General features: G+C 40.5%; 1 protein-coding gene across 1 annotated transcript; it reads left to right on the top strand.

Moving 5' to 3' along the window:
- The first annotated feature begins 2,829 nt into the window (after window positions 1-2,829).
- Window positions 2,830-6,787, top strand: ap5s1 (adaptor related protein complex 5 subunit sigma 1). Its single transcript, XM_032548148.1, has 3 exons — window positions 2,830-3,125; window positions 4,717-5,008; window positions 6,027-6,787. Exons 1-3 carry the CDS (start codon window positions 2,944-2,946, stop codon window positions 6,153-6,155), a joined length of 603 nt encoding a protein of 200 aa, XP_032404039.1. The 5' UTR covers window positions 2,830-2,943; the 3' UTR covers window positions 6,156-6,787.
- Window positions 6,788-14,347: the final 7,560 nt, after the last annotated feature.

Genomic DNA, 14,347 nt, shown 5'->3' with positions numbered 1-14,347 from the left:
TGTACTAAGATATTTGCCCTAGAAAGTACATAAAATATTTAAGATGTCTAAGATTTTTATTTTTTCAGTGGAGAGCAAGTGTTAGAAAAACACATATTTGAGTCTTACAAGAACTGATCAAGAAAGCACACAGTCACTCATTACAAGGACATATAAAAATAAATTGACCCAATGTCAAACTAGGAAAAGCAGTGGCAGCAATGAAGTAAATAAGTCTTTAAAGACACGTTAAATTCCCCGATAGATGAAAATGCTTTGACCTCAGTGAAGGATTATTACTTTGAAATCAATTAATTTGAGCAAATTCTGATCAATTCTGGCATTTTTAAAGGGAAAGCATTATGTACCAGTTTTGTACATAAAAACATCCCAGCGTCGTTTTCTGATCAGGTTTTGACGATATGCAGCTTGACCGCAGCCATAAAAAGCCTCAACCCAAAGCCGGATGAAAAATGACAAAACTTGGTTGTTTTTCTGGCACTGGCTTGACTGAAAACACTTTTAACATTTTTGATAAAGTTGATAAAGTAAAGATACAATTTTTTTTTTGCTGTTGTTCGCTGGATTGGAAACGTGGCCGACACGAAGACGTTCAGGCCGTATTGGTCACGCGTCCAATCATTGAGCAAATAAAGTTGTAGTAAAATGCTCACACGGTCAAACGTTAGCGATTAGGTCAAATCAGATCCAGTCATTTAAAACCTCGACAGCGTCCACGGCTCCAGAAAGCACTCATCTCTCAGTAGCAGAGGGTCCAGACGCTCAGTCTGGGCAGAACAATGGGCTGGATTTTACTAGGTTATATAAACTGTATAAATCTCTTCTAGAAAAAAATCATTTGATTTTTAGTTACCTGGATTTGTTATTTAATGGATATGTGAATTTTAAATATTTTGACATCAGCAGAGTATCAACATGCATGTTTGTCATGGAAATGCAGCTTATGGCCGGATGTCTGTTCTTAAATTAGTTTAAATTAGCCGTGATGTGTTGGGATATATCAGCCTACTTCAAGTTGTCACAAAGGTTCTATTCAATTGATTCTGTATGTTGTCACCCTTCTGAAATAATGGCCTTAAAGATGATTTAGGCAAAAACAATTTAGGCCATTTGTGTCAAAAATGACACAAATGTAATTTGTGGACAGAAGCTACCCTTTGCATGTACTTACACAGAAAACTGAAATGATACAAGGCTGAACCTGGCACCAAAAACCTCCAGCCTTGCTGCGACCTGTAACCACCGGGTTGCTGAGGCGTTGACAGTAAACTGACAAACCAGCCAGTAAATCAACCAGCCTTGCAACCCGTCAATCAAAGCATGCAGCCCAGGCACGGTGTGGCCCGTGGGCGTGCAGGAATGAACTTTGCTTCTGAGGGTTTTTCAGGAACCGGCGCTTTCTGCACATCGTCTCTTTCGCGATTGATGATATTGTCACATGCCGAGGATGTTTTCATTCCACCTTGTCAAGAATGCACACAGCAGACCAAAATAAATAAATAAATGCTGAAACGTGCAGTTTTTAAGCTTCCTCTATTTCAAACTGGCGCACCTTGTCCTGATTGGTCCATGGAACTGGCCGGCGGCCCTTCCCTTCACCACATCCTGTTCTTCTTACTCAGCTGGTATGTTTCATCACATGGAAATGTGACTCACAGATCAAAACAATGAAACTCTGGTTAAGTTTTTTTTCTTGTGGGGAGCCAGACACGAACTGCTGCACGGCTCTCACGCTTGTTGCCTTTGCGAGTCGATGAGACCCCGGATTGAGAAGCGGCTCGCGTCAAACAGCTGTGGCGGGGTCAGGCAGAGCGACTTGGCTTCACTTTCACATTGAATGTTCACGGAAATATTTGGTTAATTATTAGCTGTAGTGGTTGACTTTTAGCTGAGGAAAATGTGCATAAGGTGTCACAGAGATGCTCTTCACCCACACATGCTCTGTTTCATGCAACATGACGATGTGGCTTCCTTAGAGTGGCCCTTGTGATTGAAGCCCTAATGGTGGTTTGCCCAAACCCATGTGTTTGCGTTTTTGTCCCAAACCATGTAAGGAACAAAACAAACAAGAAGGTCGTTTTGCCACATTACAGCAAAATGTAAATTTTTTTTGACGATTTGTAAAATGTCATGTTACTACGCCGCTCTGAACACACAACACATACGTTGAAACTTGGTGTAGGTAGCACATAACCTGACACATTACATTAAAGTCACATGACCCTACTTTTGTAACATGGAAAAAGTCACTTTTTAAAGACATTTCGAATTAGTTGCGGCCCTCTAAACAGTAATGGATTTTTCTGAATTGAATACATGTATCATCCTGCTCCAGTCTGGGTGAATGAGACACTCCAGGAACACAAACATCCTCATGACTTCTGCATTTCAATGGTTGCGGGTTTGTCAGGAAAGAATACGAGAAGACGACCGCAATGGCGAAAAGAATGTGGTCTTTCTTTTTATCGCTGTCACAGCAGTTTAACCTCTAACACACGTGTACACACGCGCGCGCGCACGCACGCACGCACGCACATTAACTGAGCAGAGCCTCTCTGAAGAAGCAGCAGCTGTTTGATAACCAGTTGGCTCTGCTTGTCTTCTGGTGACAGTCAGCTTTCTGTAGACTTTCTTACATTTTAGAACTTCTTTTGTGCGATATGTAGAAACAAAACACCTTTATATAGATGTAAATATATAAATGTTTGACTGTATGTGCATATGTACATTTTAATCCGTTTAATAAACAATAGACAAAACTGAAAAAAATGTAAAAATCTCGAGCACCCTCTGCTGGTTAAAACATCGCATTGCAGCAACCCGGTCAAGTGATCACCTGACCAACGCGGAAGTTAAAGATCCCGAGGATGCAAAGTGGCTCTTTGAAATGGTTCCTAGAACCCGAGCGGCGTTTCAGAGGTTTTTGAAAGACGTTTTAGAGAAATGGTGCGGTGCTTCCTGATCCACACCGTGTGCCCAGTCGGCGCTCTGTCCGCCGGGGAGAGTCGGGTGCTTTACTCCCGGCTCTTCGGTCCAGACGAGGTGGTTCTGTCCAAACAACAACGCGAGTTCACCCCGGAGGAGAGGAGACTCCTGCAGAAGGAGAAGGTTTCCGTGGTGGCCAGGTGAGTACGCTGGGACTAGTTATTAATTATGAATCCCAAACAAGAGTGACACCGCCGGGGTGGTGAAAACGACAGGAATGTATTTGTCCTGTTTTGTGGTCACACAAACCCACATGTATAATCCAGGTCTGTAATCCTTGCATGGGTCCTTTAATGATTGGTTATTCGACAACATATTCAGAATTCAGATTTTTTTTCTTCTGTTCATTAAATGCATCAAACACTAAAGTTATGTAGTGTTTGTACATAACAGAGTGACAGAGTAGAACTTATGAAGTGATTTAAATGTCATTAATTTATTAAAACGGAAAACGCTGAAATAATTTATTAGAAATATAATTAATATTTGTCCTTCATATAATGAATGTGTTGATTTCATTTCAGAATTTTTATGATTTGATCAATTATTAAATGTTCCCGTGTAGGGGCGGACATTTCTAATATCAATATCGTGATCAATTTCTTACAAGACTTTTGATTCATAGTTTGTCACGATAAATTCCAGTTAATGTTGAAATAAAACGGACCAAAAATATTTTTGTGCAGTTTTTTTTTTACCCTCAAGAGCTTCACAAGATGCAAAAATCAGATTAAATGAAGTTTCAATATGCAGGTTAGAGATATGAATCACACTTCTTTCATTATGTGGCGTCTTGAAGAAAGAAACTTCTTTGAAGTAGCGAAGTGTTTCAAGGACAGCATATGTTAGTTGCTCCGTGAATTCTTACAAAAATTTGTAATAGTTTTGTTTTAAATCTTTTTTATTGTTACCACAACAGTACTACAAAATATTGTGATAAAATTTTAAGTCCATATCGCCAACCCCTATTCATCTGCTGAAGCACATCGTGAATTAATTTAAACTATCAACTTCACCCTTCAAACTCAGTGGGCGGGATCAGGGCTGCTTCTATACAGACCGTGACGCCTGATTGGCTACTTCAAACAGCAAACCTCTTCCTCGTTTGTGGAAGAAGTCGGTCAATGTCTTTGCTGGAAAAGTGTAGAAAAACACATTGGATAAAATCGCTCTTCTCTTCGACTTGCTCCACTTGTTCCAGTTTGGCTTCAGCTTTGATTTCAAATAAATATATGTATATATGTATTTTCCATACTGATGTTCTCACATTTTTCTCAGTTGCCCTCTGATACATGGTCTGACCGATGCTTAAATCAACTCAAATTTCCTCACCTAACATAAAATTAATGCAATATAACAATTATTTTACTTGCAAAGGTCTCTTGCTATGGAAAGATGAACAAGATGTTCTTCAAGTCCTCAGCATTTTGGCCTAAATACTGAAATGTGGACTTGGCAAAAAAAAAAAAAAAATCTGGAATGCAATGCACTGGTTAGCCAGTAGGGGGCAGTGTGTTACACTGGTTAGCCGGTAGGGGGCAGTGTTTAGGCTCCAATGATCTCCAGCTACTGTAAACGCACATACAAGAAAAAAGCTTCTTTTTTTTTTGCATTTTATGTTCAAGTTTGTAAAGAAAAAAAGTATGAGGAGAAACATTTATTTTGCTATTTTGAGCCACAATTTGAAATGAACAATGTCTAAGTAACTGTGATGCCGTTTCTCCTACGAAGGCGGGTCCGAAGTGCCGTCTCCCTGTCGCGGGAGGCTAGTGGCCGGCAGCTGGTGGACGCGGTGCCGGGCGACGAGGCTCTGGTCCTGCAGGACGCAGACAGCGGGGTGGTGCGTCTGAGAGCGGGCGACCCTTTCTCTGAGGAAATGAGCGTCCTGTGGCTGGGGGTCCAGAGCCTGGGCTTCACGCTGGCCTGTGAGCCTCACGACAACCTGCTGCTGGCTGAGGACATCTTAAGAAACCTGACCAGGCACTGTCTGGACAACCTGCACATGCTGGGGCAGGGCAGCGAGGTGAGCAGGAGGCAGGATAAAGAAACATTTGGTTAAAACTGTGGTTCAAATGTGGTCCTGGATAGAAGATGTTGAAACTTTTTATATAGAACATTTTCTGATCATATCCAGGCGCATGATGCTGTCATGATAGTAAATGGCGCAGTACAGTACTTCTTATGGCTTTGGATTTCTTACTGCCAGCCCAGATTCATATTCCACATAGTGTGTAGTTGTAACAAACTTAATGGAGATGAAACCATCTTTTATCTTCTTGTCATAAATGATGACAATCTCCAAATTTCTCTCTTTCCAGTGTTTTAAGAAACCACTTTAACTTTTAATTTCTCCTCGTAACATGTTCAACCATTTTTTTAGTTGCGTCCTTTCACAAACTAATAACTGATCTATTCACCGAATGCAGTTTTCTGGCTGATCACCGATCTTTAAAAATCCCGACCCACCAAGTCCAGCTGAAAATCTTTTTTTTTTTCTTCTTTTTTTGCCTGTAAAATCGCTAAATATAGCAACAATATATATTTGTATATATCTGAAAAATGGCTAAATATAGTCGCAGAGTCGGAAACAGTGGGGCTGATTTCCAGACGTCTGTATCGGCTGATCAACCAAAGAGAAGGGATTCGGTGTGAATTTTGTTTTAAATACATAAGTTAATTTTACTCAAACTTCAGTAAACCACTTAATTCAAAAGTTGAAAGAACGGTGGGAAAATTGAGCGTTTGACGGAAAACCTTTTTTTTTTTGTTTGTTTCTGAGATCTGTCACTCAGCGTTGAGATGAAACTCAAATAGATCTCTGACCATTAAGGAAATCTTATCCTACTTGAGAAATCCATCCTTCCTGTAATGTCTGGCGGTGGTGGCAGCATCATTCTGTGGGCATGTTTGACAATAACGGATCCTAGAAATGTTAGTTACTCTGTTTCAGAAACACAAATAAATTCTTCTCCTGTAAAAAAAAACAAAACAAACTACTTCTCTGTTAGCAAATTGTCACCGTAGCAACCGTTCTCCTCCAGGTCCTGCTGAAGAGCAGCCGGATCGACGTTCTGCTCAGCCGCCTGCTTCCTCACGGCCAGCTCCTCTTCCTCAACCACCGCTTCGCTCAGAGTCTGGAGAAGGAGGTGGCGTCTTCCATGGCCAAATGAGGCGAACGCCAACAGCTGGAGCTCAATAACCGCTAGCTTCAGCTAAGACTTAGCACCAGAGTTTACTTTTGGTAACGTGTGTGTGTGTGTGTGTGTGTTTGAGAAACGGGCCTGCCGTCTCTCTGCTGCTGCTACTGTTGGAAGACGTGTAAACACAGAGTGAGGAACGTCTCCCTCCGCCGCCTTCACTGGCTTCGCTTTCAATCCCGTTTATCAAATTCAAGAGTGGCAAAGTTAAAAAAATAAATAAATAAATGGCGACATCTTAAGGGCAGCTGAGTGAAGACTCTCTGCCATTAATCAGATTCACCGGACTCAAAGTGTCATGATGTGGCCAGTAGGGGGAGCTGATTTCCTGCTTCCTACTAAGAGAGAATAAGAAAGTTGACCCGTTGGTGTGTTTGACTTGTATAATAATAATAATAATAAGTAAAGGTGTTGAGCATGCTGTACTAGAATCAGCACAGAAGAGAAAATGTACCGCTTGAGTATTTGTTGAACTGAAACTGCAGGTCTGGAAAAGCCAACTTTACAAATGAGACATTCTTTCTTCTGTTTTTATGCTAACATCATTTCAAAAGTGTAAATGATCTCATTTTCTTGTATCTAAAATAAAATCTTGTATGTGCTGAGATGCTTGTTTTGAGTGCTTAAAGTTTTGTTGTACTCCAGAAAAACCCGAGGAAATGATCAAAAAATGCATCAAACTAGTTTCTTTATTTGGTTTCTAATCTTAATTTAACCACAGGAAATAAATCTGACTGTAGCAGCAGTCATATGAAGAAAAATCCAAAATGATGACTTTAGAAAAATAGACACACTGAACATGATTCGCCTTCTGTTAACCTTAAAATTGCACAATTTTCTGACATTGTCCATCTGCTGAGCCTGTTGGACCATTTATGGTCCACCATCATTTTCATTTACACATTACCTACTGTAAATATTACTTTTATTGCAAGTTTCATATTGAAAATCATATTTGAAAAAGTGAATCTTTATCCTGAATGAAGTAGTAATATTGTAGTAAAAAAAGACATTTTTAAAATGCCAGAATATGCACATATTTTGTCTGAAGACAATTTAAAGTGTACATTACCAAATATGATTTTATTAGAGTCCTGTTTGGGAAAACTACTTTTTTATCATTATAATAATTTAATTTTATAAAATATTTTAATTTTTAGAGTATAATTTTTTTTAGACACTTTACTCCCCTTTAATTCAGAGGCAGTTTTAATTTTAGTGTCTCAGCAAATGGAAGAAACTGTAAATGAGTTAAATACTCAGTGCTGCCACTAGGGGGCAGCATCAAGCCAGTCATGACAGGTGTTGCGCCCTGTTCCCGCGCATAAAACACAGACTAACACCAGAGCAGAAATTCTTCCTTTTTGCAAATATCCCAAATCCTTCTGCCTTGAAACAATTTCAAACAAGATGGCTGACACCAAACAACCAGCATTTAAAATTGCTTCTGCAGGGGTGGGTGTGTGTGTGTGTGTGCGTGTGTGTGTGTGTGTGTAATTATATGTAATTAGTGATGCACAGAAACAGGAGGATGATCCTTGGCTTCAAGCAGCTGTTTGATAAAATTGCATGAGTTAATGTCAAGTGGAGATTAAAATGTCCGGGTCTGGCTGTAGATTTGTTCCGTGCGTTGCTGTTTCATCGCCCGTGATTGTAAATACAAGCTTGTTGGCAGGATTATTAATAAGGTTTACAAAAAAAAATCTGTGTATAAATAAACAAACAGGACAGGTTATTAAAAGCTGATAATCCCATGGACGGTTTTACTCTATAAACATGCTAGATTAGTGTTATAAAGGGCTAAAAAAAAAAAGATTATGTAAGTCTTTCTATTATAAAATATGCAGGAATAATTCCCTAAATTATACCTAAGGTTCCCTGAGGTTCAAGTTCTTTTTGGGGAAAAAAAGAAGCTTTTTGCATTTAATGAAATGGAAACCAAACCTTCTTGAGCTTTAGTGGCGCAGGAGGACTGCAATTAGCCGCAGTACAAAAGCAATCAGAAGCAATTGCAAACTTTGCAAATAGATTTTTTTTAATAGCCTTACACTAAAAAAACAAACAAAAAAAAACTAACCAGATGGTGAGCTGGCTCAAGACTATCAAAGGCAAGCAAAGGTTAAACCATGTGAAGCCACAAGGTCAAAGGTAAAATCTGTTTTCTGCTTGGTTCATGACTGAGGCAGAGGGAAGATCCTCCAGAATCTCCTGAAGAGAAGAAAACAAGTGACTATGCAAACATTCGTACTTTTTTTAAAGCTAGTGACAATCCATGTCTTCATCAGTGGTCTTCTGTTTGTCTGAGATTGGGTCACAGAGGTAACAGGTTTCCAGGTGATTCTGGGGACGCACCATGCCAGAAGGGATATTTTATATAGTTCCTCCAGCAAATACTGAGACTTGGACTCTGGGTCTCCCCAAAGTAGGATGTTCCTTGAAAATCTCCAAAGAGAGGAATCCTGATCAGAGTCCAAACCTCCTTGACTCACTTTGTTTCTAAAAATGAACCTTACTACTTTCCGTAAGAATCTAATTTCAGACACTTGAATCCAGGATCTAGTACAATCCTGAACATGGACAGCTTGCTTGTCGCCTCATGTATAAATGGTGGCTTCACGGTAGAGTCGCTCTTGTTATGTTAGTTCTGATTTGTTCTTTTTGTAGACTTACTCTTACCTTTTTACTTTTGGTCAATTGTTATGATGCATACCCATGGCATCTAATGTATGTATTGTTTTTACAACCCGGAGCATCATCTTAAATCTGAAATTATACCGGACGCAGGACAAAATCCCAGAGAAGTTGAAAAGGAGGCTTCATGGATGCAGAGCTGGACCAAAGAGCAGAGAGGAGGAGGAAATTCCAACCATCTCTTCAATCGATCATTGACTCCAATGCCTTCGGACATACAGAGATTTACAGAAGAGCAGCAAAAGCAAATGAGGGGGATTATCCCTATATATTTTGAATATATTGGTATTGTCTTCATCACACACTTTATTGAAGATGAGGATATCCAAAATAGCGCTTTATCAAGGTGCAGAGGAATACAAAACGCTTCACACTACAGTTGGTCGCTCACCTATTCATGCACATATTCACAAGCTTCTGGTGACAAGCTACTACATTGTAGCTTGAGCTGCCTTAGGGCAGTATGTCAGAAGCAAGGCTATCATGTACCAGCATTGCTAAGCTCTCTGATCCCTTTGACCTCAGCAGGCGAGGTGGTGAAGTTTCTTGCCAGGTGACTGGAGACTCTCCCATACTCCATTCAAAGCGTAACAGTCCATGTGCAATCACATCGGCATTTGTATTCACACACACCTTTTATACAGGTGCTCACCCAAACCTATGGGTGAACGAAACGGTCACAGAGATTTGTTGATCTGGAGAACGCAGCCTGTTGAATGTGACAGGTAGCCAATAAGAAATCGCGGTGAGCACGGCGGGGAATCCCCAACAGCTGACATGGCGCAACCGAGAGTCCGTGGCATCGGAGATGATATGTGGAAACAGCATTTTGTACAAGGAATGCTCAATGTCAGGGCGCAAGATGTAACCGAGAGAATCCGGTAAAAGGATTTTCAAAGTAAAAGATCCTCCAGACTATAATACATAAAGGAAATATTGAATTATTTCTTGTGCGGCCCGGTAACAAGTGGTCCACAGATTGGTACCGGTCCGCGGCCCGGGGGTTGGGGAGGACTTGCTTTAAAGCATCCCCTGGCATCTCACACCACCCCTCCTGAAAAAGCCACGGAGGACACAGTTGTAAAACTTTTCCAGCAATAGCAAAACAAGTTTGGACCAGACAAGCAAACTCCTTGAAAGTAAAGATACAGTCCACGATTCCACAGCCAGGGTGAATGCTTCTTTGGCTTTCATTGGCTATAAGCTATTTTCCTAAATAACCTGGCAAACCCATCCTTTTTTTTTATATTATAAGCTGCCCTCATATTCAGTCATCATCCACGCAAGCTGACCAGACCAAAGCTGACATTGTCACAGCCCATCTTAGTCACTCTTCCGGGCCCTTCTTCCTTTTGTCCTCTCCTTCCCACCTGCCTAAAGCTCCGTCAAAAGGTTTTCTTATTGAATTTGAAGACCGACCATTGAGAAAGCCAACTCCTGAAGACTTCCCCTCTTAATATTTTTTCTCCTGCCTCATTAGATGTCTCCCTGACTATTGTGTGGCTCATGGCGAGAGCACAGCGGAGAAAATGGGCTCAGCCCCAGTCGGTGATACAATATGAATTTTAATGCGAGATGACGACTTACTCACTTTAGCCTCTGTCAGGGCATGCAGCGTGAAAGACCTAAATGCCGCTGCTCTTATTCAAGTACATTAAGAATCATTTCTATTCCCTTTCATATGGACATTTTCTAGAATTTCAAATGTTCCTCTCCTCCAAAGCTAAGGCTGAGCCTCTGCTAGAGAGGAAGTTTAGGAATACTCACAAAGACTGCTAAATGCTATTCGTATCAGGTGCCAGCAGTGGTTTCTGCATTAATGGTGCCTTGGGCAAACCAGTTCTCCTGAGCCAAACAAACACTTTTTTGCTTTTGCTGTTTTTGCCACACAGACGAGGAACCTGGAGTACAGATTTCCTCTTTGAAAAGGTTTCAATCCTAAAGCCACAAAAGGAATAACTTTTAAAAAATCAGTATACTTTTCATGTTATATACAAAGTTTAAAGGTTTTATACATCCTGAGCTGTGTTTTCAGCTGTTTAAAACACAAAAGCCTTTAAACACTGAGAGAATTAAATAGGAGTGGCAAAAGGAAATGAAGTGGATTAGCAGTGCTTTTGCCATCAATGTTTTTCCAATGTACATTTTTTATATTTTGAATGAAAGATGATCAGACTAGGACGTGGGATGTAGTAGAGCCCAAAACACACAACTCTAATGCAGACTCCTTCACCTTTAACCTGCAGTGTTGCACTGCTAGGCTAGGTTTTTCTGTTAGTGCTTACTCACTAGAACGCTCACATCAGTAGGTGCTGCAGCACACTTTGTGATCTATGAATTTGTTGTTTTCCTTCACTGCTAGGTAGGAGGGAGACCACACGCTCTAAGTAAGGTACACTGACACATCCAGAGAATAAGAGTTCAGACGTGATAAATTATAAGTTTTTCTGCAATAACTCCTGTAATTGCCGGCGTTTCCTCGCACACATAAACGAAAACAGAAGCCTGAGGAGAATTACATCTCACCGTTGTGCAGCCGAAGAGCGGGATTGTGAAATCACATTAAATTTCCAATTTCAAGGTATTTATTTGACGTTACCTCCCAAGTGGCCACGATAGCTCTCGCTCTCCGACAGGCGACGCAAAAGGCAGGCCACGTTTCGTCAGCATTAGATTATCACATCACTCCCAACATCTGTATTAATTACAACAGAAGCACATTATTCTTTAATTAAGCTCCCTCTGTGGTCGGAGCCCTCCGAAGGTTTGTTAGCTTTGCTCATTACGAAAGACAGGCGGCTGCGTCTGTAGGGAGACGCGCAGCTAAAATCAACTTCATGTTGGGAAACAAACTCGAGGGGCTTCGTTTTGAGATGTTTCTTCCTTAATCTTTTTGCTGCGCTCCCTAAAAATTGATCTGTTGATCTTGACACAAGCTAAGTGATGAAGCGGCGCGGCCTGGTAAAGGCCACATGTGTCTCGTGTTGACTCTGAGGGGATTAGTAGGCGAGCGAGGAGATATTTTCGCTCTCGTATTATTTCAGTCACAACTGAAAATGCTTTTAGATTGTTGTCCCTAAAAAAAAACAAACAAAATAAATCAGAAAACCCTGCAAGCCAGGGCTAAAAAACGTTTAGCGATACAAGAATTTCCTGTCAGTCGAGATCAATAATTATTTTTTGTTTTATTTATGGCCCTCATGCCTTCATTTGACCTTGACCTTTCACCTATTTAGGCCTTACCTGAGGTCTTACTCTAACCTTAACCCATTTGACATGCCTAAACCACCGCCTGAATTAGGCGCGGACCTCTGAGCAGTGAAGTACGCCTGTGTACGTTGAGGGATCAACAGGAAGCCGCTACTGCGCATGTTACTCAACAAGTTCTTGTTAGCTACCCAGAGTGAGTGAGTTAGCTGATGCTAGCAGCGAGAAGTGCAGCCCAGAAAACAAACTCAGTGAAAATGATCAAAATTCTCCCAACCGTATTATCTACTGATATTCATCAAGTATGTCGCGATATACATTGTTATTGTTTTATCGCCCAACCCTACTAAAATAGCTTTAACTATTTTACCAAAAAATAATCTTCGAATATACAAAGCTAGTAGAGACGTCCTAAACATTTGGTTTTATTGATTCAGTGGGGCTGAATATAAATCTAGGTACCATTTTAATTTTCATTTGTAAACAATGTTCAGAACCCCGTGTTATTTTGCTTCATATATTCTGTGTTGGTCTGGTTGCTGTAGCTCGCGAAACGAGCCTTTTATTTATTTATTTATTTAACCAAGCTGCAGTCCATCTGGTAATCTGTGGCTCGGCCTGTGGCGGCTGTTTTAACAGTAATTAAGATAATCGAGGAGAGGTTATGGCTCCTCTGTGACGAGAAACATAATGTGGGATCATAACTTCCAACAGCTCTGAGCAAATATTCTCAGATCCAGTGCAGAGCACCGGCTGTAAAACCTTACAGCCGCCTCAATAAATTTACATCGGGAGACTGGCGGACTCCTTTACAACAGAATTACTGTGAGGATGAGTGTCACTATATTTTCCTCACACTCACCGGCTTGGCCAGCGGCCCACGTCGTTTCCTCGTTCCTCACACTGATCTGGTTTAAGATGATATCTTTGGATTAGCTCATCAAAGTGAATGCCATACTGTTTTATATTGCATTCCACTTCAGATTCTGCTAGCGGTATCTAACAATGTTTGGGAAGTTCAGTGCAGCTGTTTGATAAAACGGCGTAGAAGACGTTATGTATTCATGTTGCGATCCCTTTTCTCTCCCCCCCCCCAATTTGAAGGCTAGAAGAATCTGTTGTGGTGTTCTTTGTGTATTTTGAAAGTAGGGTTTGCTTACTGGAGTGTTCAATGTACAGGCCAGCTACCACTGGCAGAAGAAGAAACACAATGAACACAATGAAACATACATTAGTATGTTTCAACAGAAAAAAATCAAATACTGTCACAACTGTCTCGAAGAAACACATCATAACAGGAATAAACGACTACAGGGCTGCAGTCAAGACATTCTTTGAGGGAGCATTCACACCAGCCACGTTTAGTCTTCTTTAATCAAATTCTAGTTTGTCTAGAAAGACCGGCTCTACGTCTTGGACGGCGTAGTAGGGCTATTGGAGATTTTAAAAAAGTAAACTAAAACAGTAAATCTTTACCGTCTTTATGGCAAAAATAACAGTTAAAAAAGTGACATTTTTTGCCAAAATAAACCCAATTTTTTTTTTTTAAATGAATCTCAGAAATTTTCTAGGAAAACAATAAAATTTTTGACTTTTGAAACACAGAAATGTCCTTGTTTTTTTCTAGAAAAATTCTGAGATTAATCTCCTTATTCCTTTTTTTCTTTACTCTAACATTTCTGAGATAAATCTCAAAATTTGAGTTTTGTTTTTGCTTCTCTCTTCTGTGTTACCATGACTCCAATACGCTGTCGTACATTATGTGCGTCAGTGGTACAGTGTTGGTTTTCAGACTCCAACAGGAAAATGTTGAAGTTGGATGTGACGTCACTGCTACATCTTTGTGCAAACTTCTGATTTTTTTAGGCAAATGCAGCAGTGTTTTCTAAATGTAACCAGGATTACTTACCTAGCTACTTTTCTATTGCTCGGCTAAAGCATCACATGTTGGCACATCTTACACATTTTGGAAATGTTTTTTGCTACTTTGGCGCCTTTCATCTCTGCTTTGATTATCACCCAGAAAACATTCAGCTGGCGTTTTTCTTTCGCTGGTAAAGTTTCTATGAACAGTTAGAGCGTCTTAGGAACCCATCACAACTCCTACGCTTATCAGGCGGCTGTCAGGTGCTGTTTTCACTTGTTTCCTTTTTGTATGCAGCTATTTGTAAGTGCAATGTAATGTACTATTTGAAAAGGGACTTTCTTTTTGTGCTTCCATTTTGTGCAAAGCATTCAAAGACGTGGCGATTGCAGCAGCCGCATAT

The sequence above is a fragment of the Xiphophorus hellerii genome, chromosome 19, assembly GCF_003331165.1.
Source record: "Xiphophorus hellerii strain 12219 chromosome 19, Xiphophorus_hellerii-4.1, whole genome shotgun sequence".
Taxonomy (NCBI): domain Eukaryota; kingdom Metazoa; phylum Chordata; class Actinopteri; order Cyprinodontiformes; family Poeciliidae; genus Xiphophorus; species Xiphophorus hellerii.
Note: the sequence above shows the minus strand (reverse complement) of the source record. Positions and strands in the feature narration are given on the sequence as shown.

Bases quoted from the DNA above. Each gene is read 5' to 3' on its own strand.
- ap5s1 (XM_032548148.1), top strand. From the start codon at position 2,944: ATGGTGCGGTGCTTCCTGATCCACACCGTGTGCCCAGTCGGCGCTCTG. The intron at 3,126-4,716 runs GTGAGTACGCTG...TCTCCTACGAAG, and splicing joins AAGGTTTCCGTGGTGGCCAG to GCGGGTCCGAAGTGCCGTCT. The intron at 5,009-6,026 runs GTGAGCAGGAGG...GTTCTCCTCCAG, and splicing joins TGCTGGGGCAGGGCAGCGAG to GTCCTGCTGAAGAGCAGCCG.